The sequence below is a fragment of the Olea europaea genome, chromosome 2 (genome assembly GCF_002742605.1).
Source record: "Olea europaea var. sylvestris chromosome 2, O_europaea_v1, whole genome shotgun sequence".
Taxonomy (NCBI): Eukaryota; Viridiplantae; Streptophyta; class Magnoliopsida; order Lamiales; family Oleaceae; genus Olea; species Olea europaea.
In genome coordinates, this window is record NC_036238.1 from 10,050,324 (window position 1) to 10,067,785 (window position 17,462).

The window sequence follows — 17,462 nt, forward strand, 5'->3', positions numbered from 1 at the left end:
TTAAAAAAAGCATTTTTTACATTGAATTGATGTAATGGCTAGTTGAAGTTTAACTCCAAAGATAACAAGATTCTAATCAAATTCATTTAGGCCACAGGAGCAAAGGTTTCCTGTTAATCAATTCCATAGGTCTGTGTAAACCTTTTTGCTACTAATCTTACTTTGTACCTCTCTGTGCTACCATCACTTTACATATCACAGTAAAGACTCACTTGTAGCCTGCTGTTATTTTTTCGTTAGACAGATCAACTCTCTCCTAAGTACCCTTCTTCTAAGAGCATTCATCTCTTCCATCACTACTAATGTCCAATTAGGATCATCAAAGGTTTCTGAATGTTTCTCGGGACAAACAAGTGTGAGATTTTTGAGGTAAAAGCCCTATAAGTATGAAAAAGTTTTCATAAGAAAGGTATTTGTCAATGGGAAAGGTTGAGATTGATCATTCCCAAGAGGAATAAGTTGACTTTGATTTTTTTGATGAGGTCTTCTCCGAGTATAAACCAGAGGCTCAATATTGGGTTCTTTTACCCAGTTGTAGTGATTCTTCCCCTGTTTCAGATATAGCAATGCTCAATACTATATGACTAGGATCCTTATCACTGTTTTCATTGGTTTTATCACATTGTTCTGACTTTAAACCTCGAGAATAACAGTAGGATGAGAATGATGAGGTGACGTGATCAAAATCATGCTTGGCAGGTGAAGTGATCAAAATCATGCTTGGTAAAGGATAGGAGATAAATCCCTAAATTTTCTTCCATTACCTTAACTTCTCCCCTGGAGAATATTTTTTGTTAAAGTAGGATTTATTTTCAAAAAAAGGGACTTCCATACTCAATTAAAATTTTCTTGTTTGGGGATTATAGCACTTATATCCCTTTTTATTAGAAGCACACCCTATAAAAACACATTTTTCAGCCCGAGCTTCAAGTTTGGAAAAAGTATTATCAGGTATATAAACAAAAACAATGCAGCCAAAAACCATTAAAGGTAAATCTGATTCATTCTAGATAAGGGAAATTTTTTTTGGAAAAATTCTAATGGGGTGCTATATTTTAAAACATGTGTGGGCATTCTGTTAATCAAATAAGTGGCTGTTAAAGCAAAGTTCCCCAAAGATAAAACATTCATTGAAAATATTATAGCCCGAGATACTTCAAGTAAATGTTTATTTTTTCTTTTGGCAATTCCGTTTTGTTGAGGGGTATCCACGCAAGTAGATTGATGATGTATACCCTTTTCCTTCAAAAACTTCCCAAAATTTTATTAAAATACTCTGTTCCATTATCGGAGTGGAGAATGCTAATTTTTGTTTGAAACTGAACTTCAATCATCATGTAAAATTCTTTGAGAAATTTTTCAACCTCATAATTTTCATACATCAAATAAGCCCAACAGAAACGTTTATGATCATTTATAAAGTAACAAACCCTTTTTTCTAGAGAGAGTAGTGACTCTTGAGAGTCCCAAAACATCACTATGTATTAAATAAAATGGTTTTGAAGAAGTATAAGCTTTTGGCAGATAAGTAGTACGATGACTCTTAGATAAGCAACAACTTTCACAATAGAACATTGAACCCTCCAAATCCTTAAATAAAGTAGGAAACAAATGTTTAGATATGGAAAGCTAGGATGTCCTACTTTTAAGTGCCAAAGCATTATTTATTCATAAACAGAATTAGACCTAACACTGCTAAGGTATTGAGCCTTTTTATTACTGGAGAAGCTACCATCAAAGTAGTAAAGTCCATCTATCATCTTAGCACATCCAATCTTCTTCACCGAGTTCCAGTCCTGAAATTCACAGTAAGAATCACAGAAAACTACACGCCAATTAGATTCCTTGGTTAGTTTGCTCAGAGACAAAAGATCACTAGCTAGTTGAGGGACATGGAGGACTTATTTAAGATCTATATTTTTGGAGAATTTTCTCAAACCTTTTCCTGCAATGGGTGAGAAACTACCATCTGCAATTCTAATTTTTTCAAGGCAAGATCATGGTGAGTAAGTGTGAAAAAGATTGGAAAAGCTGGTCATATGATCAGAGGCTCCAAGATTGAAGATCCATGGAGCAAAAGTTTAATAACAAGAAAGGCATTAAGTGCACTACCTGTTTGTACAAGAGAACACTAGGAATTCCAGACGAGGAATTAGATTTTAGTAGCTTCAGAAGGTGATCCATCTGCTCCTTGCTAGATGGACTTGTCTCAGCTTCATTGACAGTGACCATGCTTGCTGCTCTTCCAATTTGTTGGTTTTCCAGTAGGACTTTCAAGTGTGGTGGGGTATGTTGTAGTAATCGCACCGGACCGTTGGCTTCTCTTCAGGTTTTCACTAAAAATTGGCTGCTTTATTAGCAGTAGCCTCCGCAATAACAAAGGCAGAACCCTCAACATGCCCTCTAGTGGTCTTCTTCCCCAGCATTACATGTCTGCGACTCTCTTCTCTTTGAACCTCAGCAAACATTTCACCAATTAGAGGAAGTGGAGTCCTACCAATGATCCGTCCCCGTACTTCATCAAATTCCACATTTAGTCCAGCAAGGAATTTCTAAATACAATGAGCTTCGATGGTCTTTTTGTTAGGATTTGCATCTTCAGTGGATTTCAATTCATAATCATTGAACAGATCCAAGTACTGCCAAAGGCACTTCAATGAATTGAAATAATTGGTGACCGAGTCTTCCCTTTGCCGAATCTCACCTAGTTTCAGAAGTCAATTCATCAACCTGAGATTGATTTCCCAAATCAGAGTACATCTCGTTCACATTGTCCCGGAGTACTTTGGTTGTGGAATAGCATGTATAGTTGGAGCTAATATCTTCATCCATAGAGCTCACAAGCCAAGTCATTACATCGAATTTTCCGCATTCCAGGTCGCATAATTTGCATCCTCTGGTACTGGTGCTGGTTCCTTCTTATCTCTTGTTAGGTACCCATCTTTCCACGCCCTTTGATGTACATCAGTACGGACTGAGACCATCTTAAATAATTATCGCTATTAAGGTGAATAGTGGTGATCTGGACAGAGTGAGAATCGGTAGTGGGGGCTTGGGTTTTGAGAGATGGGGTTGACTCAGATGAAATGTTAGACATGGCTGAATGGCCAAAAAAATCTCTAGAAAAGATATTGATTTTTAAGGTGGCTCTGAAACCATGTAAACTCGAAAGAGATGAGAAAAAATAGAATTAATTTTTCTGTCTTAGCAAGAAAAAATACAAGCAAGAAATAAAGGGAAAGTATTACAATAGCTAGCTGGCCTAACTAATTTCCTATTTTAATATTTTATTAACAACAAATATTTACAACTATCAAATTGAGAGGAACCTGGAAGGTTGCTGATGAATCTGTTCTGGTCTTATAAGCTACTGATTAATGGTTTGGTTAGATAGTAGATGTATTAGCTGGAATGTAAAGGAAATTGAGAAGTGCATTGGTGATATGGATATATGTATTCAATTGAAGAGTGTAAGAACAATTATTATGCAATGGAGAACCAGAATGTAAATGACAAATTCCCAGGCATTCGAGAGGCCATGGTTCTTTCCTCACTTTTCTAACAGAATTTACTGAATGAATTCTCCCCAGCCCCGCCATGACATTTATAAATATTCTACTATACCTCTATTCTCTATTTTAACCCTTTGCTAACTAATTAGTGGAACACTCTTGAATGAATAACTTGTATGAGTGAATCTTATTGGAGTTGGGATGCTATCATTACTCGCCCCCTGAAATCCACCTTGTCCTCAAAGTGGAAGTTGATGCTGGCTTTGTCCATTCATCATGCAACCACACCATTTTCCTTGCAAGCACTCTAATCATGGTCACCACGGAGAAGGGACGTCTCAATATTTGAAGTGAACGGACTTACTTCGTCGAGCAACTATCATAAATATAATATTTAAGGCAACTCGATAGCCCGTTGCCCCTACTGACAAGATGTCCAATGTTCGAACCTGTCGAGTTGAAAACAAATTATAGCGGACCGCAACCTTGATTAACAATTTCATATAGTCATGATCAATCTGCCCTTGGGACTTCATCATCCTTAGAAGCTCCATTCTTTTCTCATCTATGAAGCATACCTACTCCAAATTATCAGTTGCCACCAACACTTGTAAGTCTTTATTTTCACAATTATGTACCATTGGATTTTTCTCGTCACAATGAAGGCAAAACCCTTTTCCATCCTCTTTCGAAGCTCCGAAATAGTGAATTGATTGTGTGGTTGTGATTGCTTCGGTTTGACAAATTTTTGGAGTAATAGAAACTGATTTTGGGATTGACAATGAAGGTGAATTTTGATCAAAAAATGGGTTGGAGACCAATTTAGGGAGTGAAGAGTCTCTGTTTTGCTAATTGGTGAGGAAGTCATTGCTTTCCTAGGATAAGAAGCAATTGAACTTGAATTTCTTATGGATCCTGATTCTCCTCGAGCGTGTTTAAAATATTGATTACCTTTTACTTGATTGGCCCTCTGCAAACCCAAGCCCACATGTTTATTTATATGAAAATGTGCCCCAATTTTTAGCCCATTCTCTTTCCTTCTCTTCATCGTAATCTTCCTCTTCTTCTCAATTAGCCCACCCAAGGATTTTCCTTCCATGGCGTACTCCAGCTTTTGCCCCTTCTGCGATGGTGATACAAGAACCTCTTTCCCATGGAGTTTTATTGGAGTTTGAGAGTTACTGGTCGAATCCAGTGAAGTGGTGACAACACCCTTCTTCTATTCTCGTTCTTGTCCTCCCTAATCCAGAACCATCATTTCGCTCTTCTCCATCGGAATCTCCAAATCCCATCTGCATTACCAAAAAATTCGTCCTCCTGAGATGGTCGGAATCTGTCGAGCATTAACCCTTTCAATTCTCTCCAAGTTTGCACTGTCCTTTGTCGATCGACCTCTTGAAACCAATTCCATGTTCGCCAGTCGAAGTAGGCTATTGCAGATTATTTTTTCTGTCTCTGATAACTGATTTCTGGAAAAAAAAAAAATTTCTTCCTCCGAGAACCGCTCATTTGTGTTTTTGCTATAGAATATTGAAATTTTTAGTTGACCACATCAATCCAACCCTGAATCAATTGCTCAATCTCTTTTCTATTGCATTAACATCTTCTCCAACGTCCTCCTTATCAAGCTCAAATTCTCCTTTAATTCTCTGCTGAAAATAGTTTCTATTAGTCTGAGAATCAATCGCTCTGATACCAATTTGATAGGAACGCGGAAGGTTGCTGATGAATTTGTTCTGGTCTTATAAGCTAGTGATAATGGTTTGGTTAGATAGTAGATGTATTAGCTGAATCTAAAGGAAATTGGTGAAATGGATATATGTATTGAATTGAAGAATGTAAGAACAATTATTATGCAATGAAGAACAAGAATGTAAATGACAAATTCCCAGGCATTCGAGAGGTCACAGTTCTATCCCCACTTTTCTAACAAAATTTACGGAATGAATTCTCCCCAGCCCTACCATGACATTTATAAATATTCTACTATACCTCTATTCCCTCTTTTAACCCTTTGCTAACTAATTAGTGGAACACTCTAGAATCTTGAATGAACAACTTGTATGAGTGAATCTTATTGGAGTTGGGATGCTATCACAAATATCCTAATTTTCGGTAATATTACTACCTAATCTTTCATTTCAACAAATTTACTGCAAACTAACTAAATTATTCATAGTCAGAAAATCTTATCAAAAATTGTATCCAGATTATAAATATAGCAAGAGATTTGAAGAATAGAAAATTTTCCCTTGTTAATATAATAATTTCAGGAAATTGTAGCTTTTGATCTCCAACTTATTGACTGAGTTGCAAGTTGGTCCTCTATCTTTCAATATAGGTGCATCTTTAGCGTTAGTGAACAAAATCTGCCAAAAAATTTCTTAAAATAACATCTGATTTGTTTTAAGGGTTAAAAAATATAGACAAATAATTTATATTAAAAGAAAAACCAAAAAAAAGAGAAAGAAAGAAACAAACACTAACAGTGCAAAATGACAGTTTGGTGGCATTTCAAGAGTGTGGCATCCAGGTTCTTAACCTAGGTTGGTTTAAATTGGTCCATAGATGTTACTGAAGCCCAGTGAAGAGGCCTAGCATGGTTGTCCTGACCGACCTAGTTCCTTGTGTTCCATTTGGGCTCAATGTTTGGGAAATCAAATACCTGTTTCATAATTGAAATTTCTCTCTGAGTCAACCAGGAAGTTTTTTTTTGGTCCATTGTCATACTAATGCCTTTTCAGGTAAAGGGTATTGTCTATTCATTTCAATTACCATTAGATATCTGATCATTGAGGGTCTTTATATGCATATTGATACTGTTACTGCAACAGATAAAATCTTATGATAGTTTCGATGTACACATCAGCTTTCTCTAAAGCTAAGTCAACTAAAGGCATTGTCAGGCATGTCTTAATAATGTAATATCTGGAATGGTGAAATATTTTCTCTATTTGTGCAACATACTACTGTGACATGAGTGTATTAAAAACTTTTTAAACAAATGTTTTGCATTATTTTATTTGTATAAAAAAATCTACGATATATGGCTCTCATGAAGTAACATGGTAATGCAGTTCACCAGAATATGTTGTGTGGGTTTATTGTTGTTCTTGGCACAACTAACCTGTATATTCTGCACTGTAATAGAGAACACTATCCAACATGCGAGGCCCTAATTACCTCGGTGAAGTCACGTGTACTTCTGTAGATCCTGGTACTCTGCCTCCACATATTCTTGCAATGAGGGTCATTCCCACCGATACAAATGAGCTGTGGGCCTTGGAAGTTGATTTAGAGTATTCTGGTGGCATGGTTTTGGAAACTGAAACAAGGCTCGAAATTCGAGAGCTGGAATTTGAAGGAGAGCAAACTAGCTCGAACTCAAGCACTGTTGGTGATGTCACCTCTGATCTACTGGAAGGTATTGAGCATTTTGGGAAACAATTGAAGCTTTCTGAAGAGATAACTGATGGAGTAGAGGAAAAAGATAAAGGAGATCACATCCTAGGTATGTAATAGAACCATTCATTAATTCTTCGTCCAAGTTTACTCAATTTAGTAGCATTTTGATGTGCTCTACAAATTTAGCCTTGATATATGAGCTTTTGTTTTGAGACCGAACCAGTAATTGCTCTAAATTTTGGTGAAATCAATACATTTATTAAATAAAACATTAGATGTGATTTGTGGAATAGTTTTGCAGTAGCTTAGCTTCTATACATTAGTTACTTGAATCTCCAGCCCTTCCAGTTAGTCACACTATGTAGCATAAGTTTTATATTTTTGAAGGTTCTGCTTGAATGATGGCTTGGCATCATGATGTGGTAAATGGGAAAAAAAAATAGTTGATCATATTAGAATCGATATTTATTAAATTTGACTTGGAACAAAACAGAAAAAAGGTTCACAGATCACCTGAGGCAACAGGATTTGAGATTTCCTATGGCATACTGATTTGAATTTGACCATTTTTGAATAATTTTGTTATAGGATGTTTGCAGGTTTCAAAACATGCTCTATGAACTTTCTCAAATAGCAATACAAATCGAGTTGAAATGGAAATGGAGAAACAATAAAATGTCACTTGCATACTTGCACAATATATAAAAGCAACAAATAATAATTCTAGTCTAATTTAGCATATAATTCACCATAGATAGGGCTAAAACTGGATGAAATAATTCCTAGAATTTCTATAGAAGTATAACTAGAGTAACGTAATAATTCGTTTTTGGTATGCCCTAAGTTTTTAGCTTTGTCCATTTAACTAGCGCTCTTGTTTAACTTAGGGGATAGAGAAGTTTCCAACCAAAGCATTAACATTTTAATCTATCAAATAGGTTAGCATATTTTTTGATTTTTTATTTTGCTTTCTTGTACATCAATTTACACATATTCCTAATAGCATGTTTTGTGATCCATGTATGGATGTGTTTACTTGAAAATACAGTGACTTTTGTTCTTGAGGGGAAAAAAACTTTATTTTTTGATGGTCTTGGTGTTTAACGTTTCATACCCATGCATAAGGAAGCTATTAGCATAAAGTCCGAGAGCCATGTAGTAATGCAGTCTATATAAAGTAATCAAGTGCTCCCGTACTTATAGAGTTGTAACTATCCTTGAGGTTAAGAGTTGTTTGAATTTTGATTTGCCCTCTCTGTAAATTGAAATCTTCTACACAATCGATGTTTGAACCTTCCAATTTTTTTAAAACTTGGTTCTTTGGGGAAATTTCGACTAGTAAGGAACAATTTGTGTTTGGAGCTTGGACCCCTGTAGTGTTTGATAAAACCTAATGTTCATAACATCGGAGCGTTACCAAAAATTCATTTTTCTTTACTTTACATGCGAAAAGATCAAAATAAATTTCTTTAATGAATGATAGCTGTGCATTCACAAATTTAAAGTAAACATAGCAATTGTATCTGAAAATAACATTAAACATGTCTTAAAATAAATTAACAAATAATTATGAAGGCAGAAAAACTTAATGAAAAATTTATTTTCTGTTTCTGCAATCCTCTTGGTAGCCTGCATCATCGTCCCACTACAAATCCAATCGACCTTCACTAACTTGTAAGATTTAATGTAGGAGTGAGTATTTAAAAATATCCAGTAAGATACGTGCAGTTTTCATAGACAATTATATAACAATAAAGTAAACATTTCATACTACAATTCTTTTATGAAATATATTGGTGACCAAGCGACACACCCATCATTTGTCATTTTGAATTCCCAAAAGATTTCACATTTCGTTATAAACAACCTAAAAGAGTTTCCATTTCGTTAGGTCGACCCGAAGGTCCATTTGGCAATTCATGCATAAATTATTGAATACATAAAAGTATACGGAAACAACCACTTGCACAAAAGTATCTTACCTTAATTGTTTTAAAAAAAAATTGTGATGGACCAAAAAATGCACGTGAAAGACCCCTTTTTTATGCTTCCTTCTCTCTGACTTGACTATTTATTTTCTTTAGGTAAGAGAAAGCTCTTAGGAATTTTTGTTGGCATATTCTTGGAACCCGTGGCCTTTAAATAGGTGTGGTTAGAGCACAAGATGAGTTCTATTTGAAACAGATTTGATTTGATTTAATCATAATCCCAGTGAACAATGAAAAGTGATACAAAGTAAATCAAACACAAATGTTTAATATATCCATTCTACATACACGTGCCTCCTCATTTAAATTCTATTGAAAGTGGGACACTGTAGCAAACATAAACTCTAGGCGCACTATTAGACTTAAATGCTTATCCCTATTAACCAAAAAGATTTACCTATTTCTACCTAGAACACACACGTACATGGCTGATTTCCAAATTGAAAAAAAAGAAAAAAAAGAAAAAAAAGAAAAACAAAGTCAACTAAATTCAAATGAGTTTGAGATTATCTACAATACTATATTTGCAACAAAAAATTCATTTGCCGTCACTTATCTACTATAATATAGTTTATCTTCCAAAAGAAATCCTCCAATAGAATAAAAATTCTATTGAAGGAAATTATATTAATTCCTAATTCTATTTAATTTTGTTTTCTTTCACTTGGGTCTAACTTAAAGTGATTTTATCCAAAACAACTTTTTTATCGAGTTGAAAATTTCTAATTAATTACGAGCTACAAAATGAGTCAAATATTGATACATTAAATCTTGCTCTATAAAAATCTAATTATTAGGCCCAAATAAAAAATAATAATAATAATAAGAATTTAAACTTATTTCATTTTAGTCACATAATTTTTTCTTTTTTCCAAAATAATAAAATATATTATATAAAACAAATAGCTTTTATTTTTAAATTTTCGGGACATTACACTGTTAGCATGAAATAAAAATGCTCCTTTGTCATTTCCCATCACTGCATTGGAAACAGAGCGTGGGATCTGAATTTTGGGGCACAAAAACTTCCCCTAAATTCTCTGTTAGAATAGCGACTAATCAAGAAAGAACTTAACTTTGTTCGAATAAGTTGTGAGACAATTAACTCATTTATATGCTTACTTAGGTATATGCTTGGTCCAGAATTCTAGACACCTGCGTTAGACATGATTTGTTTCCTGGTCAAGTATCCGATGCAAGTGATTGAATGTAGTTGTAAAATTCCTTCTTTCTCAGCTTTCCATAAATTTCTAAAGTTCGAGAAAGAGTGATTTCTTGTATGATGCTTACATTGCTCTTGGAGATAAAGTAATTAGGTAAATTGATGTTTATGGAGTGGACACCATATGACCTCACTACCTTTTTAACTCTTCATTTACTAAGATGGGGTAACCCGCTGTGGTGAATTCTTTTCTCATTTGAGCGAAATTGTCAGATCAACCTCCATATTGCTGGACTGTTGCATAGAATTGAGTATTAGCCTTTGAGACCCTCATTGGTCTGCAATTCTAATTTGTATGGTAAATATAGGCATGCTTAGAGTCTGTTTGAACCCCATTATTTCCTAAAAATGCATTTTGGAATGGTAAATTGATGGAGAATGTGTGCTTTAAAAATAAGGAAAAGTTTTGGGTTTGCGAGTAATATTATTTTATTGAAGAATGTGTAATTGAAAAGAAGAGAGAAAAATGTATTTTGAAAATAATGGGGATCAAATAAGGGCTTAGTAAAGATTAGTTCTATGCTGCACAATTTCTTTATTAGGAGAGAGGGGTGGAGTAAAAAAGAATGCACAAAGGGACGACTTACATTTATTTTGCTGAAGTGGATGAAGGAGAGAGAAGAATAGTGTGAAGGATGGTGGCCTCTCTTTATTTCAAACAAATGCTTTTCCCAAATCTGTTTATAAAGGAGAACAGTAAACTTTTTAGGATGCCAGACTTCGTACTTCATTATTGACCTAGTTTTCAAGAGCTTCAATTAACACAGAAATTATTCGAGCTCAAGTCTATTGATTTTAGTTCATTTATGAGTCTAGCTGGTTAGAGTGCGGAAGAAGCCAAGTGTAGAAAACGAAGAAAGTGCAGAGTGATATCTTGGACTTCGGGGTTTGGTCTAAAAAACATGTGTGATTAAGCGCATTGACCCCATATATGCATTAGGGTTCAACGTCATGTATATTAAAACTCTGCACTATGAATTTTGAAATCTGTTTCTGACCGTCTTCTTAATTCAATGGTGGAGTGAAGTGATCAGAAAAATCCGAGCGATTTGTGATTGGAGTTTGTACAGATAGAGAACTCTAATTTCTCAATACATTCTTAATTCCATAATAAGTTTCTACTTATTCTGTCTATTAAATTAAAACTAAACTCCAGCCATATATATCCCTTTGTAGATCAAGGTTTCATGCCTAAGTTTCAAAAAACTGTCAACACGAACACAATGAAAAATATATTATGTCGGCATTTCAAAGAAATAAATACAAATCCATCAAGCCTCTCTTGATATTTTGGAAATTCAGATGAAATCTCTTTGTCAAACTTAAACTTATCTTTGTACAAAATGATTTAAGCCAAAATTTGCTTGCATCTTTACCTAAGAAGAATCAATATGGAGATTTGAATGAACGCTACATGACACCAACCAATTTTCCAAAACCTAGGACACCATGTCACCGACCAATTTTCCAAAAACCTAGGACACGTCATGACGGAGACACCTTAAATTAAAATTTTTCTTACTTTTCTTCGTATAATCAAAATACAACATTATTTTCATTGAAATTAATCAACATACATGCATCTTTAAGATTAAAAATTTAAGCACTAAAGTCTGGATGTGTCCTTGAAAGCTGGCACAACTGAGATTCTCAGAAAAAAAAAAACGAAGAAGAAGAAAAGAAGAAAATGGCAACAATTGTCGGATCCTATTATGTCAGGCCTAAGGGAGTGTCAGTGCTTCATAGTCTTACTATTCGGCTTTTCGAATTTTATTTGATTCAGAAAATTAAATATTACTGTTGTTATCAGCCAAATTTTTTTTCATACTTTCCTATGCATATCTACTCTGATTAGATCCATTGACTTGATTCTAATGTTTCGTTTATTTCTGATTTCTGTATACATTAGAAACTTGTGTTTCATCCAAAGATAATATATTAATCTCCCTTATAATGTGGTACCATTATCTCAACTCTTTGCAGATGAGATTGGAGACCCCAAAAGCACTATACCTGCATCATCTCAAGTGTCTAAGTGGAAGTCTATAGTACATTCTATAACCAAACAGGTTCAACAGGTTTGTAACTCCATTCTTACTATTAGCTATTTTTGCTGAGGTATATTCAGTTCCCAAGACCGTAGGATTCTCATCCAGAAGTTTGCTGTTGGGGTCATTTTCATGAAGTACCGAGTCAGCATCTTTGTTTATTTTTTAGTTTAACTTCTAATGTTCTTTGATTTTATGTTAGTTTGAAAGTGCTTTAATATTCTGCTCAGAATCCAACCAGTTTCTTTTGCACTGGCATGTCATTTCACAAGTAAAAACCACTTCAAATTTATTTTCTAAATGAATCCATTCTGATCTTAGGGTCTTCCCTAAATCACCTCTTCCTTATCGAACTCTTCAATCTAACCAAAATTCTGTCTTTTCCTATTCTTAGATCTCCAAAGACTTGTTCCAAATCTCGAATTATTTTTTCACCATCTTGAATTTCTCTATAAATCTAAAAGCTGCTCATCTGCCTTTAACTATCTTGCATCACCATTATTGAACTTCCTCTTTAAATTTCGACAATTCAACCACATGTTTCCAAATTTAAACCTGGTGTGGCCCTATTTTGATGGTCAGGTATCTCAGTAGTCACATGTTTAGATAGATGTAGGGGAAGAGAAAAATGAAAAATAGTATCAGATAATTTGGTTAAATAATTAAGAATTAATTATGAAATATGATATGTGGTTTGGAATTAGACGAGGATATTTTGGATTTGATGAAGTTAATAGACACTTGGAAATTCAACATCGAATCAAACGACTATTATGCATGTTTATAAAACCTATGGGTGGGATTGAAATGTGAAAGTTGAACTATTGTCTCTGCACTAGAATTTGATACGTAACACAAGTGGAAATGGTAACCGAGAACACGCGTTTGTACACATAGCTGGGGATGGGAAGGATAGGAGAAGAGCTGAGAGACAGATCGATTAATTGATGATGATATATGATAAGATACTTTGGTAACTGAATTATCTAGAACTCCATACATGCAGTTATCATATGTAAATATGCTGCTTATATTTAGGAGCAATTCAAGTGCAGGATATTGTTGAAATGATCATCTTTGTTCTAACCTGATTATTCTTTAATTATTGAAGGTTCCTCTATCTTTAGGGGTGAGGATTTCTTCTCTTCGTGGAACAATGCGGATCTATATGAAGGCTCCACCTTCTGATCAGATATGGTTTGGATTCACATCCATGCCCAATATTGAATTTAACTTGGAGTCTTTTGTCGGGGACCGCAAAATTACGAGTGGGCGTGTTGCTTTGTTCTTGATCGGTCGATTCAAGGTGAGATCAGTGATTTATAACATATACGTATTTTCTACATTTAACCTGTATGTTGCTATGAAATTGTCTAGCAGCTACCTGTTCATTTACTAGATGCTTCTTTGAAAAGGAACCTGGTTGCTTCGGACTTAGCTATGGGTAGTTTTTTCAATCAGTGGTTCAAAACTGTTCAGGAGCCTAAGCTCTTGTTGGCTATAATATGATTAATTGCTACTTGGAAGTACAGATTGGTATTTTGAAGATATTGATTCTATAACTTTTCTTGCAGACAGCAATTCGTGAAACTTTGGTACTTCCAAACTGTGAAAGTGTTTGCATTCCTTGGATGTTATCGGAGAAGGATGACTGGGTCCCAAGGAAAGTCGCTCCATTTAAGTCGTGTACTCAAGATAAATCTGGTAGCTCTACCACAAAACAAGAAGCACAGAGTCCCCAACCTGGGGATGAGAAATCTAAGCGTGTTGGCCTTGCTGCAGAATCAACTAGTCAATCCCTGGACCCAAGTGACGTGGATTTATCAACTTTCAATAGCCATTCTTTCCAAGAACAAAGTAGAGCCCATTTGTTAGACAAGGGAACCCCACAAGAAATTGCGCCTAGAAGCCCAGAGGAGAAATTGGATATTCACCCCCTGCCATCTCAATCACTAAAGATGTCAGAGGGACGGAATGATACTTTAGTAGAAGATGGTTCTAGTAGATCTAGGAGTATTGGGACGAGAGAACGAATGCTAGGGTTAGGGAAGAAGATGGGAGAAAAGCTCGAAGTCAGGAGGCGTCACATTGAAGAGAAAGGAAGGAGTTTTGTTGACAGGATGAGGGGAACATAGAAAATAAATGGTAACACTAGATTTTATTTTCAGTAAATACTATTTTTGGATGACATGATCTTATTATCCGTAGAGTTTATACTTATGCTTCTGTAAATTTGTGTAATAACAGGAAAGAGAAAGATGATCTATATTCAGACATTTTATTCCCCAATCCAGAAACCCTACAAATTTGTTTTGACATTCCTATGTCTAAATCTACCTACTTCTTTGCACTGAGGGCCATCTTTGTTATACAGGTTTGATGCAACTAGAGAGTACGTAATACTCATTTACTATTGTGTCAAGTCTTACTAAATAAATATGTCTCAACTTTTATATGTCCAAGTGCAAAATATGTCAAGCAAGCTTTTTCATTTTTGATGAGAAGAGTAATGTTATTTATCGAATGTGGAATTATTTTTGACAAGAGATGCTATTTGATTCAAAATAAAGAAATTATTTTTTAATACGAACAACATCGTTTTTCTGTCAGAATTTTGACACGGATTTGCACCTTTTGGAATTTTGGGGGTTTGTTTTCGGCCAGAAAAAGGCACTTCAATTGGAGAATATTAAGATTTTCAAGAGTTTCACCTAGAGGTGGGCGCGGGTCGGTTCGGTTCGGTTCGGTTCTAAAGAGAGTCGAACCGAGAACCGAACCGAACCAAAATTTTTGGGTGTCTAATAAATGGAACCGTCGGGTTCAAATATAATTATGGAACCGTTCGGTTCGGTTCGATTCCATTCGGTTCTGTACTATAATTAATTTTTTTAATATTTATAACAATATTATATAAATACAACTAATGAAATATTCAATGATTTTGGAATGTTAGAGACTAATAGGCTACCTTATTCAAATGATCGCTACGGTCAAAGTTTCGGTCGGCGAAGGTCACAGCTTCGATCGAAGGTTACGGCGTCGACCGATGATTGTATAGGTTTTGGAATATCAGCGAGGCTGCGAGAGTCGAGATAGTGTTATGCACTTTAGTGTAGGTGTTTAAGGTTATTTAATAGATTTGATCTTGTTGGGCTAAGAAATGAAACAATAAAATGAATAATTTGGCTAAAAATTAAAAAATTAGAAACGAAACAAATTATTGAGCAAAAAATTTGGATTTAGAAATTGTTAATTTGTTTAGAAAAAATTAAAATTAAAATAATTTGATTTATTCAATATAAAAAAAATTAGAAAGATTCGATTTTTCGGTTCTTGGTCTAGAATCGAGAACCGAACCATACCCGTCGATTTTCAATTCAGATACCCGTTTGGGTATTTAATTTGACAAGAACAGTCGGGTTCGGGTTCGATTCGGGAGATTTGCCCAGCCCTAGTTTCACCTAAATTTTTACCTTGATCCAGGGTGGATATTCAGTGTAGAGAATTGGAGAATATTAATATGTTTCTTTCTTCATTTATTTAACCGTTTGATTTTCAAACCTTTGTTGTTGTGTTAATGATCCTTTTAATAAAGGATTAATCTATTTGTACCAAATAGTTTACCTAATGATTTACTGAATTGACAACCCACAGTCGCCCCTCCAATAGGGGGCCGCTACTTGTCAATTCGGTAAACCATTAGGTAAATCATTTGGTACTTGTAGCATCTTCCTTTAATAAACGATTGCAAGGGACTTTTTCGTCATTTTAGTGAGTGGACACACTCATCACTATGTTGAAAGTAATAATTAAGTCCGAATTTAAATATTTTAATTGAGTTTTGTGCTTTTGAAACACTCATCAAGCACTTTATTATGTATAAGCTTATGTTTGCATGGAAGAATACATTGATTTGATTGCATCATAATGCGCACTAATAATGGTGTCTGTATCCAAGGTCGGGCCAAGGCCTTTATTTTCGCCATTTGGACGGGGCTTTCGACTGTCCGCTAATCTAAGTGTTAGGGTTAGTTACGCCTTGCTGGATGATGCTTAGGCGATCGAGGCATTTTATGCTTTGGTTCGACCTCGGTGGCTATGATGCAAATGCCAATGGTCACACTCGTAAGTAATGGGACTATCTGGGGGCTGACGTGGAGCCCTTATTGATAAATAATGGGACCCTCTTGGAGCTAACATGGAACCCGGTGGGTAATAATTATTTCGACACGTAATATTAGTCCTTCGAGTCCAAATTTCATATTCATGTGGACGAAAGAGATTGATGATTTTGCTGTTGCTAGTGCTGAAATTTTGGATTACCATTTCTCCCATGGCTTTTCTGTTTTCTGTTATAAAATGCGTATGCGGAATCAAAATAAATGTTTTCGCTTATACCAAGACATTTGTGAAACAAAAATAAAAAATAAAAAAATCCAACCATATAACTAGATTTCTAGCATAATATCATTATAAAATTATGAGGCAACATAAAAACAGGTTGAATCCCAACCTTGAGGGCCCCCACCGTCTCGCCCTTAGGGTTTTGTGAGGGAGATAAATTACGGGATGTGCTCCCAACAGGTTAGGGAACAAGAGCTGCCTGTACATTGCGCCTATAAGGAGTCAAATTCCATATTTCAGGAATCGAACCCCCACACTGTGACTGTTAGCAAGGCGTGAGATAACATCGCTCATGTCCTTTGCACCACTGAGCTATGACTCGGGGGGCAATTATGAGGCAACATATATGAAAAGAAATCCAATAGAAATCAAGTACCACAATAATGGAGGCATTTTCTATACACGGCTTACACACGCGCGCACGAAAGGTTCTTAGCTCATCTTCCTATAGGTTTTTGATTATGAGGGGTACTTTTTCAATTTCTAGATATTTATCCGGACATGCGCAACTTATATTTAAGAGGATGCTCTTTTATTCCCAAGATAATTTTTTCATATAGGTTAAAGGAGCAAGTCTACAAAGGATTCTTAGCTTATATCCCGTGTAAGTTTTTGTTTATGAGGCATCACATACAGGGGCGAACCCAGACACTTCGACTTGTGGGGTCAAAAATGAAATTTTTTTCGAACAACGTATCATGAACAAAAAGGAGTAATCAGTGATTTGCTATTTCTGTTCGGTGTTTGCACTTTGGGAAGAAATTGGTAGATTATATAATATGTCTATGGACCAACTAATGAATATGGACCATATGATATGGATATAGACTTAGGATTTGGGCTTTTTGAGTATTGGGCTAGAGAAATTAATTGGGTTGGTCAC

General features: G+C 35.2%; 1 protein-coding gene across 1 annotated transcript in view; it reads left to right on the forward strand.

Annotated features, from left to right (window-relative positions):
* The window catches only part of LOC111410693 (testis-expressed protein 2-like), a 22,073-nt gene extending 7,403 nt beyond the window's left edge, over positions 1 to 14,670 (forward strand). Inside the window, exons 4-8 of the mRNA XM_023041161.1 lie at positions 6,663 to 7,023; positions 12,111 to 12,205; positions 13,287 to 13,481; positions 13,750 to 14,320; positions 14,423 to 14,670. Of these exons, the coding sequence (XP_022896929.1) occupies positions 6,663 to 7,023; positions 12,111 to 12,205; positions 13,287 to 13,481; positions 13,750 to 14,310 (1,212 nt within the window). The 3' untranslated portion in view covers positions 14,311 to 14,320; positions 14,423 to 14,670. The remainder of the gene's footprint in view (positions 1 to 6,662; positions 7,024 to 12,110; positions 12,206 to 13,286; positions 13,482 to 13,749; positions 14,321 to 14,422) is intronic.
* The last annotated feature ends 2,792 nt before the right edge of the window (positions 14,671 to 17,462 follow it).